Below are 18,903 nucleotides of genomic sequence, written 5' to 3' on the forward strand. Positions count from 1 at the left end.
CGCAACTCGAGAAGCACATCTTCCATTAGGCCCGGTAGAAAATCTCGCAAAAATATTAAGTAACTATTACCGTCAAGGTAATCTGAGAGAACATATGGCCCAACTAAGTGGTCGCCAATAATACCTGCCCAAACATTAATGTGAAGTTTCTGCTGATATCCTCTGATTTGTTTAGCGTGGGGGTTTTGATCGCTTTTGATCGCACTTGTGGTTATTGCGAGGATTAAAATGACCCCGCGCGAGAACATCGTATCTTAATGAACATTCTGCGTTCGGGCAATTCACGATATGGAAAACGTTGCCTGTACAATCGCTGTGCCAACGAAGCATTTCCTCGCACTTCTCCATACAAAAGATGCATGTCTACAAGCTCAGCCAATCTAAAGCGATTCATTTTCACCAGTTTTCTTTTAACACAATTACAGGTAGTTAATGAATTTAATTACTACTAAATTAGTGATAATAATAAAAGTGACTTTTGTCACTTTTTATCGTCTTTTGATTACTGTCACTCATTTTTCTCTTGTTCATGTTATCGCGATCTTCTGCAAAAATTGACTTCCAGTAGGTATGCATTGACACTAAACATAACAAAAACATTAACACAATTTGTTGTTGTCATTATTATTATTAAAACTGGCTAAAATTTTGGGGAAATTTAAAAAAACTGATAAAATAAAAAACCCTGGTATAGATTTTATTTTTCTGCACCTAAACGGTGCGTCGGAGCGCAAAAATGCGACGGCTGTGTTTTGTTAAAAATAAATAAAATATTCAAAAAAAAAATTTTTGTTCAAATAAACAGTGGCGTACCTAGTTCTTTATAAAAAAATTTACCGTACATGTGCTGCAAGTCCGTCCCTGGACAAGTCAAATTATCTGCAATTCCTCAAAAAGTTTTCTCACCACCTATCATTTAAATCGCTTTAAATAAATCGGAAAAAAACGTTTTTTTTTTTTAATTTCAACATCCTGTATTTTGGAAACGAGGCACTTCCGACCATCGATGTCCTATCTCAAACTACTTTTTTATGGTTGATGATATCTTCCATATCATCTTCTGAAGCAGAATCTCCTTCGATTTTTTCTTATATGGTCTCATCGTAAAAATAAAACCGTAACTAATAAATCGTTAAGACACCCTTCAACTTGATTTTACAACGTTTCACCACCCTGTCCTTATCAGGTAATATGTTGAGAACCTCGCAGTTCAATTTACAAAAACACATTGAGAACAGACATAGAGAATCCGTAGAATTTATATGCTGTTCTAAATCGAAACCAATATGCCTATCAAACAGGTAAATCTTGTGAATTAGCGATCCACGAGATAACCCAGAGGATCGAACAATCTTTGAACAACAAAGGAATTCCCCTAGAAGTCTTCTTAGACATTGAGGGAGCATTTGACAACACGTCATATGACTCAATCAACCATGATAAAGCTGCACGAGGTATACATTGTATGATAGGTGGTCAACCAAATGCTAAACCATAGGAAAGTTACAGCGAGTCTCAACAGCACCACGGTAAAAGCCAAGTTGTGCAGGGGGAGTACCCTCACCCCTGCTGTTGAACTTTGTATCGGACAGCCTGCTGAGACGACTGGAGAGACAGCATATCCTCACTGTAAGATACGCAGACGATATCGTTCTAATAACACGGGAGCTAAACCAGGGTCATTTATTCGAAAAAATGCAAAGAGCTCTCTGAACGTTGTCGAGCACTGATGCATGGAAGAACAACTAAGGGTAAACCCCGTAAAAACCACCCTAGTTGCCTTCATAAAAAGGAGGAGGCTAGATCCAATAAGAGACCTAGTGGTCTGGCAAATACCTGCAGCTCGAAGATGAGGTCAAATATAAGGGATGAACCTGGTTAAAAAACTCAGAAGCAATAAATAATACAAATAATGGGCGTATGTTAATACTTGACTGAACTGAATGGACAAAATGAAGGTCACACAGCTAGACAAGCCCTTTGTAATTAAGGAAGGAAAGCAATCACAAGGACATGGGTTACCCGGCTTAAGCAAGGCGGCTACTCGGAATGGTACGCTGCGGCCACAGCGTAGATCGAGCGAAGATCGGGGTAGCAGTGGACGTGCTAGAGGATGGACAACAGGGCAGGTAACTCATGCTGAATCTAGGCCTGGAAGCAACAGACTTAGAGGCAAACTCAATAGGAATCCAGACCTGTGTTTAACTGATGAGAGAAGGGGTGCCAAGGGGCCAAACCTTCGCAATGCTTACAGGAGACCACGCAGCAGCAAATGCTTTAGGACAGTTTGAGACTAGGTCAAAGACTGTATAAAACTGCTGGGGGGATCTCGGATCAAGAACTATCGGTGTTCATAAAGAGTTTCCTCGGCGACAAAAAAAATCCTGGATCTCCTAAGCTGAAGTCCCTTGCTTTTAATAATTCCTATAACCCGTCATATAACTTTTTACTGCTTATAATTTGAGTGATCTGTCGTATTAATTATTAAGAGCAAGTGTGGTTTGACAGGAAAGATGCAATGTTATTAGACAGAGAAGGTAATCAAAAAAAAACTAAATTGCCAAAATGCTACATATTAAAATGTCTACTAATGCTATTAATAACCAAGAGGATACACTTGGTCTTAATAAGATTACTTAAGAAACAAAGATTATTAAATGCAAGGGACTATAGCTTAGAAGATCGAAGACTTAGAACAGCATATAAATACGACATTTAATCATTGCTTCGATGGAATTGTTATAACTTGCTCCGAAGTTGTTTTTTTTCTTCAAATAAAAAATTAAACATCAAATCACTAAAACCTTTCGTCTCTATAATAACCTAAACTGTAACAATTAACTGGTGCTAAAGAAAGTACATTTCGATTGTTTGCAATATTAGTTATTTGAAATTAAAGTCAGAGTCCCAAATTTACTTACCTGCTCGAACTTTCATCACTTCCAGGAATATCAGATACACTAATTCCTAGAGCTTGATTATTTGCGTATCGTCACAGTGATCCTTCTAAGACTATGTATGATTTAGGGTTGCCAAGTTTTAAATGCCGAAAAAAATTTAATATGTTACGACTTACAGTGTACCCAAAATACTGTACATCATATCACATAGATATGGATATTGGTCCGATGATTTACCGTATTGTAACGATATTGGTAAGGTTACGAATACCAGATGTTCTCCGTCATTTCGGAATGAGACAAGCGGACACACCAAATTTGAAAATAAATATTAATAGTAGTCGTGTTTAGTAGTGTGTGTAAAGAAATCAATTGACTATTTTTGCGCAATCGAGTATTTAATTCACACCTTCACGAACGGTAAAACCGCCAGAGTATATTTACTGTGTAAGGAAATCACTATTTTTAAGATGAGCATATCAGAGTCCATAGTTATGAATGTATTTCATGCTATTCATGTAATTCCTTTAAAAGCATATTCTTCGAACAAATTTTTTAGAGACATACTAATACTAGTATAAAAACTCAATGGTCTGATACGATCTGTATATTTAAGCGTTCTCCTTCCATATTTTCCAAAATTGATGAACCTATGAAAAAGTTATTAAACAATAAACTAGCGAAAACAAAGAATTTCGTTTAGCTTTTAAGCAGATTTGCTTCCCAATGTACTTATTTTTAGATATTCTGTATTTAAAATGTTAAATAATATAGTTTTTGGATTCGACTGCCTGTATTTTTCTTTTTTGTTGAACCCACCCTGCCCTTATTTGTCACCATGAAAACCTCTATGTCACGTCTTATTGGCCCTAAATAGTTTGTTTGATCAATAAGTTTATGTTTTAAAAAATGACCCTCTATACACCTATGCAGTGTACCCAAAATACTTTATATCATGTCGACTATGGTATGCCACTTTTGGCAAGAAAAAGTACCGATTATCGTAGTTCCACAAGTAAAAATCACGATTTTAGGCCTAGCATACCTTTAAACTTTGATTGTGTAAGTATACTACCTCATATGGACTGCATACCTTAACACTGTTTTTTAAGAGGGTCAAAGCTAGAATCAAACCAAATCTTATAGGTAAAGATATAGTGCTAAGAACTGAAAATGACAGCACTTACCATAAGGAGTATTTTGAAAAACCCCCTGAAGAAAACATTCCAGGAAATGACCGAGCTGCTAATTGTTCCCATATTGAATATATCAGGACTGTGCAAGAGAAAGTAATAATACCATTTTATTCAATATTAAAGAAAAAATCAACAAAAATGTTTTTAGATCTTTAAGACTCCCCCTCCTCTTAAGCCACCAAAGATATCTGAAATGAAAGATTCATACCCTTTCCACCCTTGGAAACCTTTAAGAGATAAACATGTTAATGTTTTTTGTGAGGTACGGGCAAAAATCACTTCTCAAATCTTCTTAATTTTTATATACTCATTATTTTAGATGCCAGAAACCTTCAGGGGAATCCAGCCTAATATCAATCCGGCCGATAAGGGATTTTACAAATTGCTTGATATATACTTAACTGAAAATAGGGCTAAATATGTCCCCTATACCCCAGAACAGCTTGCAAAAGCACAGGAAGATTTTATTACTATGTATAACGCTTGTGGAAAACATAAAGTAAGGTTTTTTTTTTTAATAAATGCTTGAATTAGTTTGGTTAATTTAAGGGGTTGAAAGACGAGTTGCCGGGCAAATTGCATGGGCGAAAAAATATGTACGACAAAAAAGTGTTTAAGTTGGAAATGCCAAATAGATTTTTGTCCAAAGCTCCAAAACGTGTACCTCACAGGTAATATCTAATTTTAAGACCACTTCAACATTTAAAAGAAGTTTACGATCTACATGCCCGACTAACGAAAATCTTGAGTGCTGAAATGAATGTATTAAATTGTAATAAAAAATCTGTGTGACGTATTGCATTTCTCCTCTCAGGAGAAAACGCAAGTAGGGAATCGGCGAAGCATTGCGGTTCTCCCTTTAACTTAATGATTTGCCTGTGAAATTCTGTAATGTGTTAATGCTTGGATATTTCGGCACCCATGACAGAGCAGCACACTATTTAACTATTGCCATGACCTGCATGGCATTTTGAAAAATAAAATTAATTAAAAAGGGGGGAGGGTCATGCGATACATCGTTTGAAAGCTCCCACTGAACGCTTTATGGCCCTAGAGTATTGAGTCATTACTTCTACCCATAGCAAAATGGCAGCCTTTTAAAATCTTATTTTTCGCATTTTTATTTTCTTATTCAGGTGTAATTTGTTTGTAGGTGTGTTGCTGTTTGTAGAGTTTGTATTTTTTGTCAATGTTAATGTCTCACTATTATCATAAAAGTTACTGTGTTTACTACACAAAAACTTAAGACTAATTAATTTGCCAATACATTTAAAAGCGAATAATATCGAAAAGAGAAAATATTTTAACTATCTGGTTCAATGCAATTTTATTTGTACTTGATTTAATCAAGAATGCCCGATCCACGTTGATTTGCTGAAAAAATTGAAATTATTTTAATTAGCTACGTTTACAACGCGTGTACCAAATATTTAATACTTGGATCAAATGACGTCATGAGGACTATTTTTCGGTGTAAACGGCAGCGCACTAAAATTTGATACGCAAATTTGATGCTTCCCAAACAAGAAGTTTCTTGAAGTACCAAAATGACAAGTTTGACATTTTATTGGATGTTAGCTTACAAGATTTTTATTTTTGTACAAAAATAAAGATGAAAATACAGAGAGACAAGCTTAAGCCTTGAAAAAGAAATTATTAGTTTATTTTTATTATCTTTAAATAATAACACTTTTAAAGATTTAGAGGTTATGTCCTATAATTCTTCGTCTAAACTCACTTCAACTTTTCAACGACATTTTGATCCTAGAGAAAATCCTAGGCCTAACATATATCCTATACATTTTTGGCAAAAACTGATAGTTTTCGGAAAAAAGCGCGAAAGAATGGAATTTTCCGGCTGGACTTTTTGGGACAAATTTTTAAGAAAAAAAAAACTAAAAATTGTTTTTTTTTTTTAATTTTTTTTTTCTATTAGTAAAGAAAAGTGTATGTAAAAAACTCTAATACATTTTTTCTCTGTGACGAACCGTTAAGTTTCTGAAACGGTTTTTCCCACTTTCCCCATAAAAGCATGTGTTAATATCTCATCTTCATTTGACCCACTTAATATTGACCAATTTTAATGAAATTTGGTAGACACATTTAGGGGGTCATTTAAACGACCTCCAGTGATTTTCAGCCTCCTCGGTGCCATAGGGTTTATTTTTTGAAAATTTTGAAAGTTGGCGGGAAAATCCCTTTAATGGTTCAGATTTTATCAAAATTTCAGCCAAATCGAAGAATATGTTTTTTATAATCCAAAAAACCTTAGAACATTGAAAGGCCTTTCAATGTTCTAAGCAAAAAACTATCCCATTTTCTCCCCTTCCCCCGTTTTTATTAAATTTTTAATACATTTCGCTTTCTACAATTACTAATCGATACTGTGCCAAATTTCAAAGTTCCACGTGTTTCCCTATCCCCGCTATACCCAAAAAACCAAAGCACTTAAGCTACCCCAAAACCCCCTCTTTTTAATTTTTTTTTCACCCTAGGTAAATGACCCCTATTTGTAGAGGGGCCACTATGTTGTAATGGACCTTCATCTAGAAAAGTCAATTTTTAATTTTTAAATCCTTATAACTTCTTCCCCCCCCCCCCCCGAAAATTTTTTCAAAAGTTGCACCCTCCCACCTAGTAACCGCCTGCAAAATTTCATTCCCAATAGAACAAAATTCAACCCCAATAGAACGAAAACACTTTAGAACCTCCTCACACCTTCTCTATTGCACGAACACCTCCGGACCAGCCTCCATTCTTATCTGAAAACACAACCCTATTTACGTGCCAAATTTCATAAAAATCCATCAATAATTTCGCCCTAATACGTATCGCGAGCCGAAGTCGGATATGGCAGCTAGGACTAATTTAACCCTCAAAATCAATCCTTGTAAACAGGGCGGTACTAAATAAAAATAGTCCATGGACCTAATAGATCCGCGCGTTGTAAATGTAGCTATTTACGGTGGAAATCGTAATGTACATACCTGAGATGGAAAGAATTTTTAATGTTCGCTTTCCTGACCGTCCAGTATGTGGAAAGTATATTGTCGAGCTAATTCAGAAATTTACCGAGACGGGTAGTGTTTGTCAGTAGGAAGAATCCAGGACGTCCCAGCTATCGAGAAGGAAAACAGTTGGATATTATAGCAGCTGTGGTAAGAGATCCACAACAGTCTACTTCCACAGTTGGTGAAACGTATCATGTATCTTCTGCTACTGTGAAAAGGGTACTTAAAAAGAAAAATTTCATCCGTATCAAATTCAAATGGTTCATCAATTGACAGAAGATGATCCTGATCGACGAATGGAATTCTGCGAAGTAATGACCGAGAGAATAGGACGCCAGCCTGCTTATGTGAAGAACATTTGTTTCAGTGATGAAGGTACTTTTCTTTGAATGGTAATGTTCATAGAAAAAAATATCCTTTATTGGAGCGACGTAAATCCCCACATATTTCGTGAAACACAGACACACAATATACCCAGAAAAAATAAATGTGTGGGCTGGCATATTAGGGAATCCCATTCTTGGGCCTCACTTTTAGCAAAATTTGATGGGAGATGAAAAAAACTTAAACATGTTGGAAAATGCCGTAGAACCACTGATACTTGACTATTGAAGACAATCCTCATAAATTTGAGTTGAAAATAGTTTTTCAACAAGATGGGACACCGCCTCACTTTAGCAGAAATGTTTCTACGTTCCAAAATGTTCGTGAAGAGTTCTCCAATAGATTATTTTACTGTATTGAACTGTTTTGGTGTACATTTTCAACATCTTTTATAGTGAATAGTTACATTTCTGTAATACCTAAAGTTTAATTATTTTAAATAGAAATAAAAATGTGAAAAATAAAATTTTGAAAGGCTGCCATTTTGCATATGGGTAGAAGTAATGACTTAATATTCTGGGACCATAAATCATTCAGTGGGAGCTTTTAAACGATGTGTCGCTTAACCACCACTATTAAATTTTATTTTTCAAAATGGCGTCCCGCCGCCATTTTGAAGTTTTGCAAAATGAGCCAAAAGTTGTATTTAGGTTGCTAATGATGTGTGCCAAGTTTCAAATTTTTATAGAAACGCATTCAAAAGATAAGAGGGGAGACAATTAAGAGCCGCACTGTATTAAAAAATTTATATTCAACTGTCTTTTGATGCCTTTGTCCCCGAATCTATATTGATGTTTGTATATAGGGATACGCAGGTTTGTATTAGTATTAGTAGGTAAATTAACTAAAAGAAACAATAATTAATAAAGAATTTATTAGTATGCTGAAAACTGCACAGGGTGGGCCAAATTCGACCCTCATCATTGGGATCTCAAAGACCGTAAGAGATACAAGGTTAGTTAAATCATCGCAAAGTTGCTAAAATTGGTACTTAACAAAATGCCGTTTTAAAAAATTCGAATAGTTCCGAAGATATCCGAAAAAAAAAACGGAATCTGGAAAAATCTTTTTTATTTTTTTTTATGACGTTATTTAAAATCATATAATAAAATAAACGACACTTTGATAACACACAAGGACGCTTTTTCTCCTCTACAAGATGACGTTTTCAGAATTAAAATACGATTCGTTTTTGAGATACTAGACTTAATATTAATAAAAACTAATCCACCCCATAATTTAATTTTATAAAATACCTATGAAATATCATCAATATTATCATCAAATTTAATATTAAAAACTCACATTTTTTACAACAGTTAAAATAACCGATTATATAAATGTAACAAAAAGCAAAGAAATATATTAGTGAATATGACGTACTTTTCGTCGAAAAGTTTCCATCCAAAAAGCCAAATAACAATTAAACTTTTAACACTAATTAGATTTTGATTATAATAAGAAAAATGCATGCAATGCTCAAATAATCCTCCTTCAACTTCGATGCATTTTTCAATCCGCGCAGATTATTCGTGACTGCCCGTTGGATCATTCTTCCTCTTTCCCATAAATTTGTGATTTCCCAAGTAAAATTGTGCCGTATCCATTATAGAAAACTGGCCCTAAAATTTTGTTTCTATATAGCCTAATCCAAACATTAATCAACTCCTGTCCGTCTTCGAATTTGCTGATTTTGATACGGATTTTCGACTGCGTAATAATGCTTATTATTTGTGTTGAAAAAACCACCCATATTATTTTATTTAAAAAATTCTCATCTTCATGTAACATTGCATTAAGCCAATTGCAAAATTCAAGCTTCTGCGCTGTCTCCTGGCTTAAGTTCTTGGCTAATATGCATTCTATATGGTCGGTACCTATTTTTTTTAACTCTCTGAATCTGCGTCCTAGGTATATTTAGTTCCAAAGAAAATTGGCCTGAGGAACCGCGAGGAGTTACCGCAACCTTTAACAAAATGTCTTACTTTTTAGACCTTATAGCTAGATGACCTGCTAAGTATTACTTTATTAACGAAACATGTAACCTGATTAATATAAAAAGATATTTTGAGACTGAGACTTAAAGTTTTTATTTTTTCTCTAGTTACGTAGGTCTCTTTGAGATAATGAACGAGTTCTTTCAATTATTATATTATTGTAAAACGTGGCTTTAAAATATTAATGCTGCTCTCTACCTATTATAATCTTTCAGTTCAAATTTCTCGTTCTGAGTTCAAAACTAGAAAATATAATATTTACAAATATTGAAGCATTTGTCTTGATCTTGTTCCTAGCATCGCTATTTTTTTTTTGCGAAACCTAGCCTAAAACTGCAAAAAAACGCGAAGTTATGGCTCTTTATAAATTTATTTCAGGTATTATATTCATTTAATAAATTTATTTCATCCGCAAAAGTTTGGTATTATTACTATTTTCTAATATGAATTAGACAGTCGTAAAACTTTTTATGACCTTTACGTGGTCCGAACGATTTTGGTAAAATTATAGGACTGTATTTTGTGTTGAAAAGTCGCGAGGTGGAGAGCGCATGTCATATTTATTTTAACGGCAAGCGAAGGCCATCTTTCGTTTAGTTCAACGCGTTGAATTTCCTCCACATTTGCTTACATTCGCCAGATTATTGATAGTTGTTGATGAAATTGCCAATTACAGAAATATAGGGGGTGCATTAGTTTTTATTACTAATAAATCAATACTAAATAATTAATACTTAATTAAAAGAAAAAAAAATAAAAGCATTTACGTATTAGGATTTTTTTTTAATTATGGAAAATCTCAATTTTTGCCATTAAATCGGTTGAAAATAAAAAAGTTTGATACGTCATAGGTTTTATAAAAATAAAGGTCAATAAAATAAGGTAATAGAAATCCAGAACCGTATTCGAAAAAAAAAGTTGATGCTGGTATCTAAAAAACGAAACGTCGTATTTTAATTCTGAAAATGCCATCTTGTAGAGGAGAAAAACTGCCCTTAAAGTGTTATTTATTTTATTATACGATTTTAAATAACGTTTTAATTTTTTTTTCCAGATTTCGGTTTTTTCCGGATATCTTTGGAACTATTCAATTTTTTTTTAAATTTTAAAACGGCATTTTGTTAAGTATCAAATTTAGCAACTTTGCCATGACTTGACCGACCTTGTATATCTTACGGTTTCCGAGATCCCAATGATGAGGGTCGAATTTGGGCCACCCTGTACAAACCTAAGAAAAACTATATGATACTGTATGAATATGTAAAAACATTAATTATTGTTTTAGTTTTTGTACTGTTTTGTAGTTGGTTATAAATATAATAAGTTTAATTAATTTTATTGTAAATCCTGGTAGTTTGAATTTTCCGAATTTCTTGCTTGCTTTCTTTGTAAAGGTTCACAAGTTCCGTTATAATATTAAAGTATTATCTCAGTAAATAATTACATTTTAGTAAGAATATATTTTCAAATTCTGTTTTTTTAGTGGAATGACTACAGAATACTCCTCAAACTACCCGAAACCAGCCTATTCAGACTTCTTTCCCTATATCCAAGAGAATGGCATCTATTTTCCACAAAGTCTTTCTGGTGCAGGGCCGTGGCAAACTTTATGTCCCCCTGCTATGTACTGCACTGAAAATTGCCATATCGGTACCGGTCTCCCCGTTAGAGCGGTGGTGGATGTTAATCAGCCAGATATAAAAAAGATTATACATGATACGAGGTGTTGCACAAAAATTTAAATAAAAAATAAATAATCAAGGTGTTTTAGAAATTATATATTGTATTTATTTATATTGAATTGCATGGTCCTCAGCGCACCTGATCGTCGTAGTCTTCATCAATTTCGCTAAAAAAGAACAGAACATTAAATCATAGTAGAAACCCAATTTTATCTAATTATTATGTTTAGAAAGCACAAAAATCTAAATAAAAGTACTGCGTTTCCATCAAATCGAAACTCAAAAGTGCTTTGTTTGTCTAAAAATATAAAATGCTGTTGTCAGAGTATTTAGAAAATTATTAATATGACGTAATTATAAAATCTTCAACTAATTGTGTAATAACCAAAATCAATTTAATTAGAGTAACAATTTAATAGGTTTCTTTACCATTACCTACTGGTTCATAAGAATAATTTCAATTTACACATTTCCTTACTACTATAGATATAAAGTTATAATATCTATTTGATACATATATAAACGGGGTGTCAATTTAAAAACTTCCCACCCCTATTATCTCGAAACGGATTAGGTTTTTATAAACTGGCTAGGACACGTCAATTTTATTATCGAGGGGACCAATTTTTATGTAGAAATCACTTTGCGTCTTTCAACCCCTTACCCTCCAAAACCTCCCTATCGAAAATCTTAAATGGCAATTGGGATTGAGTGATGCCTTATTTGAAAGAACTTTTTATTCACACAACACTTACAGGAATAATATCTAATAATCAGTAATTTACAATGTTTAAATAACCCTAACTTGGTAACGCAGCATGCAAACTTAAAAAATAATGTGCCAAAATGTCGAGAATAAAAAGTTCTTTCAAATAAAGTATCACTCAACCTCTATTGCCGTTTAAGACTTTCGAGGGAGAGGTTCTGGGAGGTAGGGGGTTTGAAAGAGGCAAAGTGATTTCGACATCAAAATTGTACCCCCTGGATAATAACATTGACGTGTTCTAGAGATTTTGTAAAAACTAAAAATAAATTATAAATTTTTTATAAAATCTTGAAACGAGGTTTTATAAAATCTCGAGGGTGGGAATTTTTCAAATTGACACTCTGTATATATAGATGTCCGGAAATAGAGTCAAACGTAATTCCAAAGGGGTGGTTCTATAGGATTTTTTTTATATGATCATGAATCCGAAAATGCATAGTTCTCGAAATACAGAATGTCTTAGATTGTTTTCTCGCAGAAACTATGTCAAATTTGAACTATTATGCAATCAGTGTAATTGGAACAATATCTTATACTATCCTGACCCAATGGACGGCTCCACTCGGTACTTTTAAGCATTTTTTAATAGGGATTTTCCTTCAGTTCTTATAAAAAAGAAACCTTGCTACACAAAGGGAATAAAAGTTGCAGTTGATCATCTAAATTCATACTACTGGGCTATGGTATTTAACCTCTCAAAGAATCTCCCACATACCGTGCCACCTGAGCATTTTCTAATTCATATCAATGTACCAGAAACTTTTCTTTTTACCCACTGATGCTGAGGAAATTAAATTCATATTTAAAGAGATAAAGAGCAGAACCTCGTCGGGATGGGACAGGTTGCCATTAAGTGTCATTAAAACTCTACCTACACCGGCCTTAGTTTGTTTAGCTCATGTAGTGAATAAGTCTTTTACAAATCGCCTATTTTCTCCTTGTCTTAAGAGGGCTAACATTGTGTAAAGTAGGTTATTAAAACACAGTTTAGTTTAGTTGTCATCTATTAATTTATTCGTGTTTGATTATAATAATCGTTACATGTATTCAATATTGCTGTGGTAGCAATGTTCCACTTAATTGCCTATTGCCTAAACATTCAACAAATATTAGAATAACTAATAATGTACAGTGTGTTCCCTACAATTGTTCCAATTCACAAGAAAGGTGATCTGAATGAAACCCTGCAATTTTCGTCCTATAGCATTGCTTCCTGTGCTAGGAAAGATAGTGGAGAGAATGATTAAGGAGAGAATGGTTAAGGTGAGAGTCGTTTAATTTCTTAACACGCATAAACTGCTTGATCCGCATCAGTTTAGATTTCTAAAATCTAGAATCACAGGTGATGCTATGTTTGGATTTCTTCGGGAGCTGTATCTCAGGCTCAATACAGATGACATTGCAACTTCCGCATTCTGTGATATGTCGAAAGCTTTCGATTGCGTGCACCATCCAACCATGTTAGGTAAGCTAAAAATTTATGGCTTCCTAGGAGTCGCCCTTAAGTGGTTTTGCTCTTACCTATCAAATCGTAGGCAGAGAGTTTTCTTTAATAATTCATGTTCTTCTGAATTGCCTATTTCTTTTGATGTCCCATAGGGATCAATCTTGGGTCTACTATTCTTAATGTGCATTAACGATTTGCCTCTATTGAACATTAGTGGACACTTCACGATTTTTGCCGATGATATATCAATACTTTGGCATGACAGGGATCCTCAAAGGTTGAAGTGTGCAATTATGCGCGATATGCAGTGTCTGGTGTAATTCCAACAGTCTTGTGCTCAATATTTTCAAAACTAATATTCTGAACTTTGCGACTTAAGTGACATATCAACAACAATAAAACATTTTTCCATTCATGTACTGCAAAGTTCCTCGGCCTGTACATTGGTGATTCCTTAAAATTTGAAAACTTTCTTCTGGTTGCTATGCTCTTCGAATTATATCATTCAACCTGGGATTGGCAGTGGCCCGTATGGCATATTCGAATCACGTCTTCATTATGGTCTACCATTCTGGGAGTCTTGTTAAGAATACTTGTTTCACTCAGTATTCTTATTACAAAAAGGGGCACGGCGTGCGATGTGTTGTGCTAAAATTCGACAGTCGTGTAGGCCACTGTTACTCTGTTCACTTTGTCTTAATATTGTATTGCATTCTAATTCTGGAGACTGTGTGTCTTGTTCACAAAAAGTTCAGAGAGGAATTGTATTTTACTCAGCCGTATAATACAAGACTGATTTTTTTGCTATCTTTACCCAAACCGAGGTCTAAGTAAGTGAAAAAGTATATAATTTATAACGGAAAACTCATTAAGAAAACAACACTATGCGAGGAAATGTCGAAAAACATTAAAGAAACTCTTATTAACATAGTAAGTTAACATATAACAGTTCATATTATTCCTTGCAGTAATAGTTTAACGACTCTCTCAATTAGTTTACAGGTTTGAATGCATGTATGATGCTTTTTTTTGTAGTTTTGTTTAAATGTTTTTTTTTACGTAATTTGATTAAATCTTTCTATGTCTTAAATTAAGTTTACCCTCTATTATTTTATATGTAACTTAAAAATAAAAGAATAATAAATGTGCTTAGCGTATTGACTAACTTAGAAATTAAGAATTATTAAGGCTTTGTACATAACATTTTTTTGTTAGTTACAAATAAAGGAACTTTTTGGAAAAAAAAATAAAAAAATGGGTTTTTAATCAATATCATATAATATAATTGGCAATAAATTCTTCGTAACTAGTGTTAGATCTAAAAAGCCTATCTCACCTTCATAATATAAAAATTTTTGTTAAGACTCCATTTAAAATGTCCAAAACCTCATAAAGTTGGATCATTAGACATGGACACCCTTAAGTAAGCTCGGTGCAGTTTGGGTCGAGAATAAATTAATAAAAATGACAGGAGGCTATTGTATTACTATTACTTTTAATAAACAATTTGCTTTAAATAACCCGAAAGGAAATAGTCCAGGGGGCTTAAATCAGGCGAACGAGGTGGTCACGAAATGCGTCCACCCCCATTATTTAAATTTTATTCAAATAATCACGAAAGATTATACTAAAATGAGGTACATGACAGACATTTTTTTTTCTTCTTAGTAAATCCGGCAAACTATGAATGTCTTCAAAAAATTTAAATATGCCGCCCCATTTAAACCCTGAGACATACGATCCTATAAGTCTCTTCCAAAATACCTGGCCAAACGTTAATACTGCAAAACTTATCTCGAAATCGGTAAAAAAAAATCCTATAGCATCCCATTTTCATAGGCCTATACATGATTATTATGGAAATTAATAAAATCTTCGCGCATAAATCATGCTTCGTCTGAAAAAAATAATTTATCAAAAAAGAAACAGTCCTGAAAAAAAAAATTGAAATTGGGGAAAAAGTAGGAGCTGCGCATTTTTTTTTCTGTTAAGGATATTCAAGAAAGTGCCTTTCAACACACTAAATGTTGACATCCTGTATTGTATTATATAACATTTATTTCCAGACCCATGTTCATGTAGTTTTTTTTAATGTAAAATCAACCTTTAGGTTATTAGAACGATATTTCCGGACACCCTGTATAGACCCAAAAATTATCTTTTTAATAAGTGTCAAAAGGTATTGACACTTATTAAAAAAAGGGATTTAATGATTTTAAAACTAACGGGTAAATATTTATAGGGTTTTCGAGCCTTCATAAATTAATAACGCTTTATGACAGACTGACGAAGCCACGCTTACCCGAAACCATTCAGTACAATACCATAATTTATGAATGTAGATCCATAAGAATTCGAATGTTGTCGGAACCATTTAACATAAATTTTCTGATAATTTTTGGGGTGTTACACGACTGAGTCAGTTAACCACAGTTGCCGAAAATGTGTCAAAGTTAGAGGAACTTATTTAAACAGTTATTGTAAACTTTAAGGACTATATTATCCGTTATTCTAGTTTTTGTAAAATTATTTATAAATTTGCTAAAAAGAGTAGTTTTCAATTTTGTCGGCACTATACGATGGAAACGCAGTAATCCACTAGACATTAATTCAAATCCACCATTTACAAACCATGCATATTTGATTCAACTGTGATGTTATTCTCCAAATAGTTGATTCTTATGGTTAGCCGAAGGATCTCTTAAATACCTCTCAACGTATTTCAGTCCATGATCTCCATTGTTGCTGTAACTCTTAAAAAATGTCTGATTTAAAAGCTCTGGCTTGAAAGTTTTCATCATGTATATCCAGACTTTATCTGTAACGTTATTTCCCAGATTTAGCACCTCATATTCTTCCCGAATATAGAACCTTGGATGATCTTCTAAGATGTCCAAGTCGGCTAGAACTTGATTGTCTACTTCATATACTTCGCCTTGAACATGATGGCCTTTACCTAATAAAAAACAATAAAAAATTCTATCTATTCTAAAATCAGATATAAAATTGGTAGACATAAGCTCACCTGGGGCATGCAGTAAAAATGGAATATTAAACTGAGTTGCTATAATTAACGGAAACTGTTCTATCGTTTGGGCATTGTAGAGGAACTTGTGGTGAGCCCCTGCTGTTTTTGTGAACCACTGATGGTTTGGTTCTCCTTTTTTTAATGTGCCGTAGACGAATACTTTGTGAACGGATTTGGCAGACATTGCTTACTTAGTAGATATGATTGTTCACTAAAAGTCAAGAAACTGCATTAGAGAACCTTCCTAAAAATTACATTACATTATATAAAATAAAATGATTTATATTAATTTCAACTTTATATTTATTACAACAAATATTAACTTCAATTTCTTAAATTCAGTTTTAAAAAATTGTCAACTAAATTCAGATACAAAAAAACACTGTTCGAAAGAAAATTACAGGCCGATTACCGAAATCACTGAACAAATCTTTTTCTTGTTTTAGACTTCTTTTGGAATTACGAGTTTTCCAGATGGTTGATCATTGTTCAGCCTCAGATAATTTGGTACAATGATTTTTACTTCTCTTCTTTTTAAATGGGTTCTGTTTTTGTCTCTAAATTTTCTAGCGTTTTTTTCTAACAGATTGAGGTTGATTCCCTTTTGAGTGTACTTGACACAGAATACCAAAAGCAGTTATGATCTGAGTTAAGCCTGGTAAATACAATATAAAATGTTTAAACGAATAGGTAAATATATTTTGCTAGAGGACACTACGTGTTAATTCTTGTTTCATATGTTAACTTGACTGTTGATTTAGAAAACTGGTTTATCATTGTTCCCAAATGTTTTTCTTTTCTTTGCATGATCTGCATTTAGCTTATCTTGAGCATGCGATGTCTTAGTCTGGGTCGAGTGTCCAATATGTATGTATGTACATATGCACTCCCATGAATATTCTTATGTGTTCCTTACTTAGTCCCCTAATGTCTTTATGCTTTCACATGGTAATCTTCCCATATATTCCGGTCAGTTGTTATATGACGGGAGTATCGTAGTTTGATGTATATCGCCTTTCTTGGCATTATATCAGTAGGATTCCCAGAATCTTCTCGACCATATCTCATTTCATTCTGTCACTTATAGCCAAGATATCATTTGCAGCAATGATATCTTAAAAAAGTCTAAAAGATATTTTATACAGAACATGTGACATGTCTCTAAGATGCTGGTTATTTCCGGAAAGATGACTTTAAGACAACTTAAATATCTTTTTTATAGCTTTATTAAGCCTATCCATATATCAAAATTTAAAATAGCATGTAAATAAAACAAGAAAATATTTACGTATTTTTCTGTTCTTTTACTATTATGTGAAAACACTGCTAATATTTTGGCAGATAAATTTAGATTGTCTTCCGTGTTTTCTCTTCTTATATTCTTATATGGGATCACTTTTTAGACGTGTTTTTGAGCTTACGTTGAGCTTTAGCGTAATAATTATATTTATTATAGAAAATATACACAATTTGGCAACTGCGAGTCCATATGTCAAGAGATTGACAATGTAACTATCAGTACCAGCGAGTTTCGATCATCAAATAGGCTAGAGTAGACCCATATTTTAAAGCAATTCAATATTATTTTTTAGTGTCCTATGTGAATAATCCACAACATTTTTTTTGTCTTTATTATCTTCAAAGTACTTTTTCTGCTCAAATTTTAAAATATTGCAAAATCGGAGATACTTTAAAGTCGACAAGACCCAGTTCCCTAATTACTAGATTTTATTTGGGATTCTCGTCCTGCTAGTTTTTCTTCATATTTTGGCACATTGTTGGGATTCCTCATAGAGGTCTCCCCACTGCAGAAAATTCAATGTCATACATTAACTTATGATGTGAAAAATCTGTCAAAACATAGAACTAATTTTTTTTTGGTGAACTGAACAAATCTGCCGTTTTACCACATATTCCACGAGGATTCCTTCAATAACTTTCATTTTCATGCCACTATAAGTATTTAGGTCATAAACGTACCCCTTCAACGAATCACATCTTGTCCATATTTTAATTCCACGTTTTCCTAGCCTGGCCTATTCATAAACTTCGTCATTGATTCGTCGATACTCTGAGATGTTGAGTCACTATCTTAGAACATTGAATGCCTAGAATAAGCCTCTGCAAAGCATAGGCGAGGTGTTTGAGTTCGCCATCTCTCAGACAATGATTTCAAATCGATTTTCCAATTTTTCATACAATATATATTTTTCTTAATCGACTAAATATTTTTTTAATGTATTGCATTGTTAGATTTTAAAAAATATAAACGGCTATAACTCCCAAAGGAAAAGTTTTATCCATATTTTTTGAGAGTTATCGTCGTTTATATTTTTTAACATCTAACTCGATAATTTTTTACCAAAAAACTTTCGTTTGTACAGGTTTGCAACCGACTCAAATCGGTTTAGATATTTATTACATAGTATAGAAAAAAGTTTTATTTAAATCCTTTGGGAGCTTTATTCATATCTTTAGCATTCGACTTGTTC

General features: G+C 33.4%; 2 protein-coding genes across 7 annotated transcripts in view; one reads left to right on the plus strand and one right to left on the minus strand.

Moving 5' to 3' along the window:
- The window catches only part of LOC126736432 (uncharacterized), a 63,134-nt gene extending 51,869 nt beyond the window's left edge, over positions 1–11,265 (plus strand). The window contains exons 4-8 of the mRNA XM_050440769.1: positions 4,047–4,189; positions 4,245–4,358; positions 4,416–4,595; positions 4,646–4,767; positions 10,972–11,265. Coding sequence (XP_050296726.1) covers positions 4,047–4,189; positions 4,245–4,358; positions 4,416–4,595; positions 4,646–4,767; positions 10,972–11,230 — 818 coding nt within the window. The 3' untranslated portion in view covers positions 11,231–11,265. The remainder of the gene's footprint in view (positions 1–4,046; positions 4,190–4,244; positions 4,359–4,415; positions 4,596–4,645; positions 4,768–10,971) is intronic.
- LOC126736440 (putative gamma-glutamylcyclotransferase CG2811) overlaps positions 11,252–18,903 on the minus strand; it is a 40,920-nt gene continuing 33,268 nt past the window's right edge. For 5 of the 6 annotated variants that reach the window (XM_050440783.1, XM_050440782.1, XM_050440778.1 and 2 more), the window contains 3 exons: positions 16,409–16,622; positions 16,015–16,339; positions 11,252–11,337 (listed from right to left, as the gene is read on the minus strand). In XM_050440783.1, the coding sequence (XP_050296740.1) occupies positions 16,041–16,339; positions 16,409–16,595 (486 nt within the window). In that variant the 5' untranslated portion in view covers positions 16,596–16,622 and the 3' untranslated portion in view covers positions 11,252–11,337; positions 16,015–16,040. The remainder of the gene's footprint in view (positions 11,338–16,014; positions 16,340–16,408; positions 16,623–18,903) is intronic. The other variant, XM_050440784.1, reaches the window with a different exon arrangement.

This window comes from Anthonomus grandis, chromosome 5 (assembly GCF_022605725.1).
Source record: "Anthonomus grandis grandis chromosome 5, icAntGran1.3, whole genome shotgun sequence".
NCBI classification, from domain to species: domain Eukaryota; kingdom Metazoa; phylum Arthropoda; class Insecta; order Coleoptera; family Curculionidae; genus Anthonomus; species Anthonomus grandis.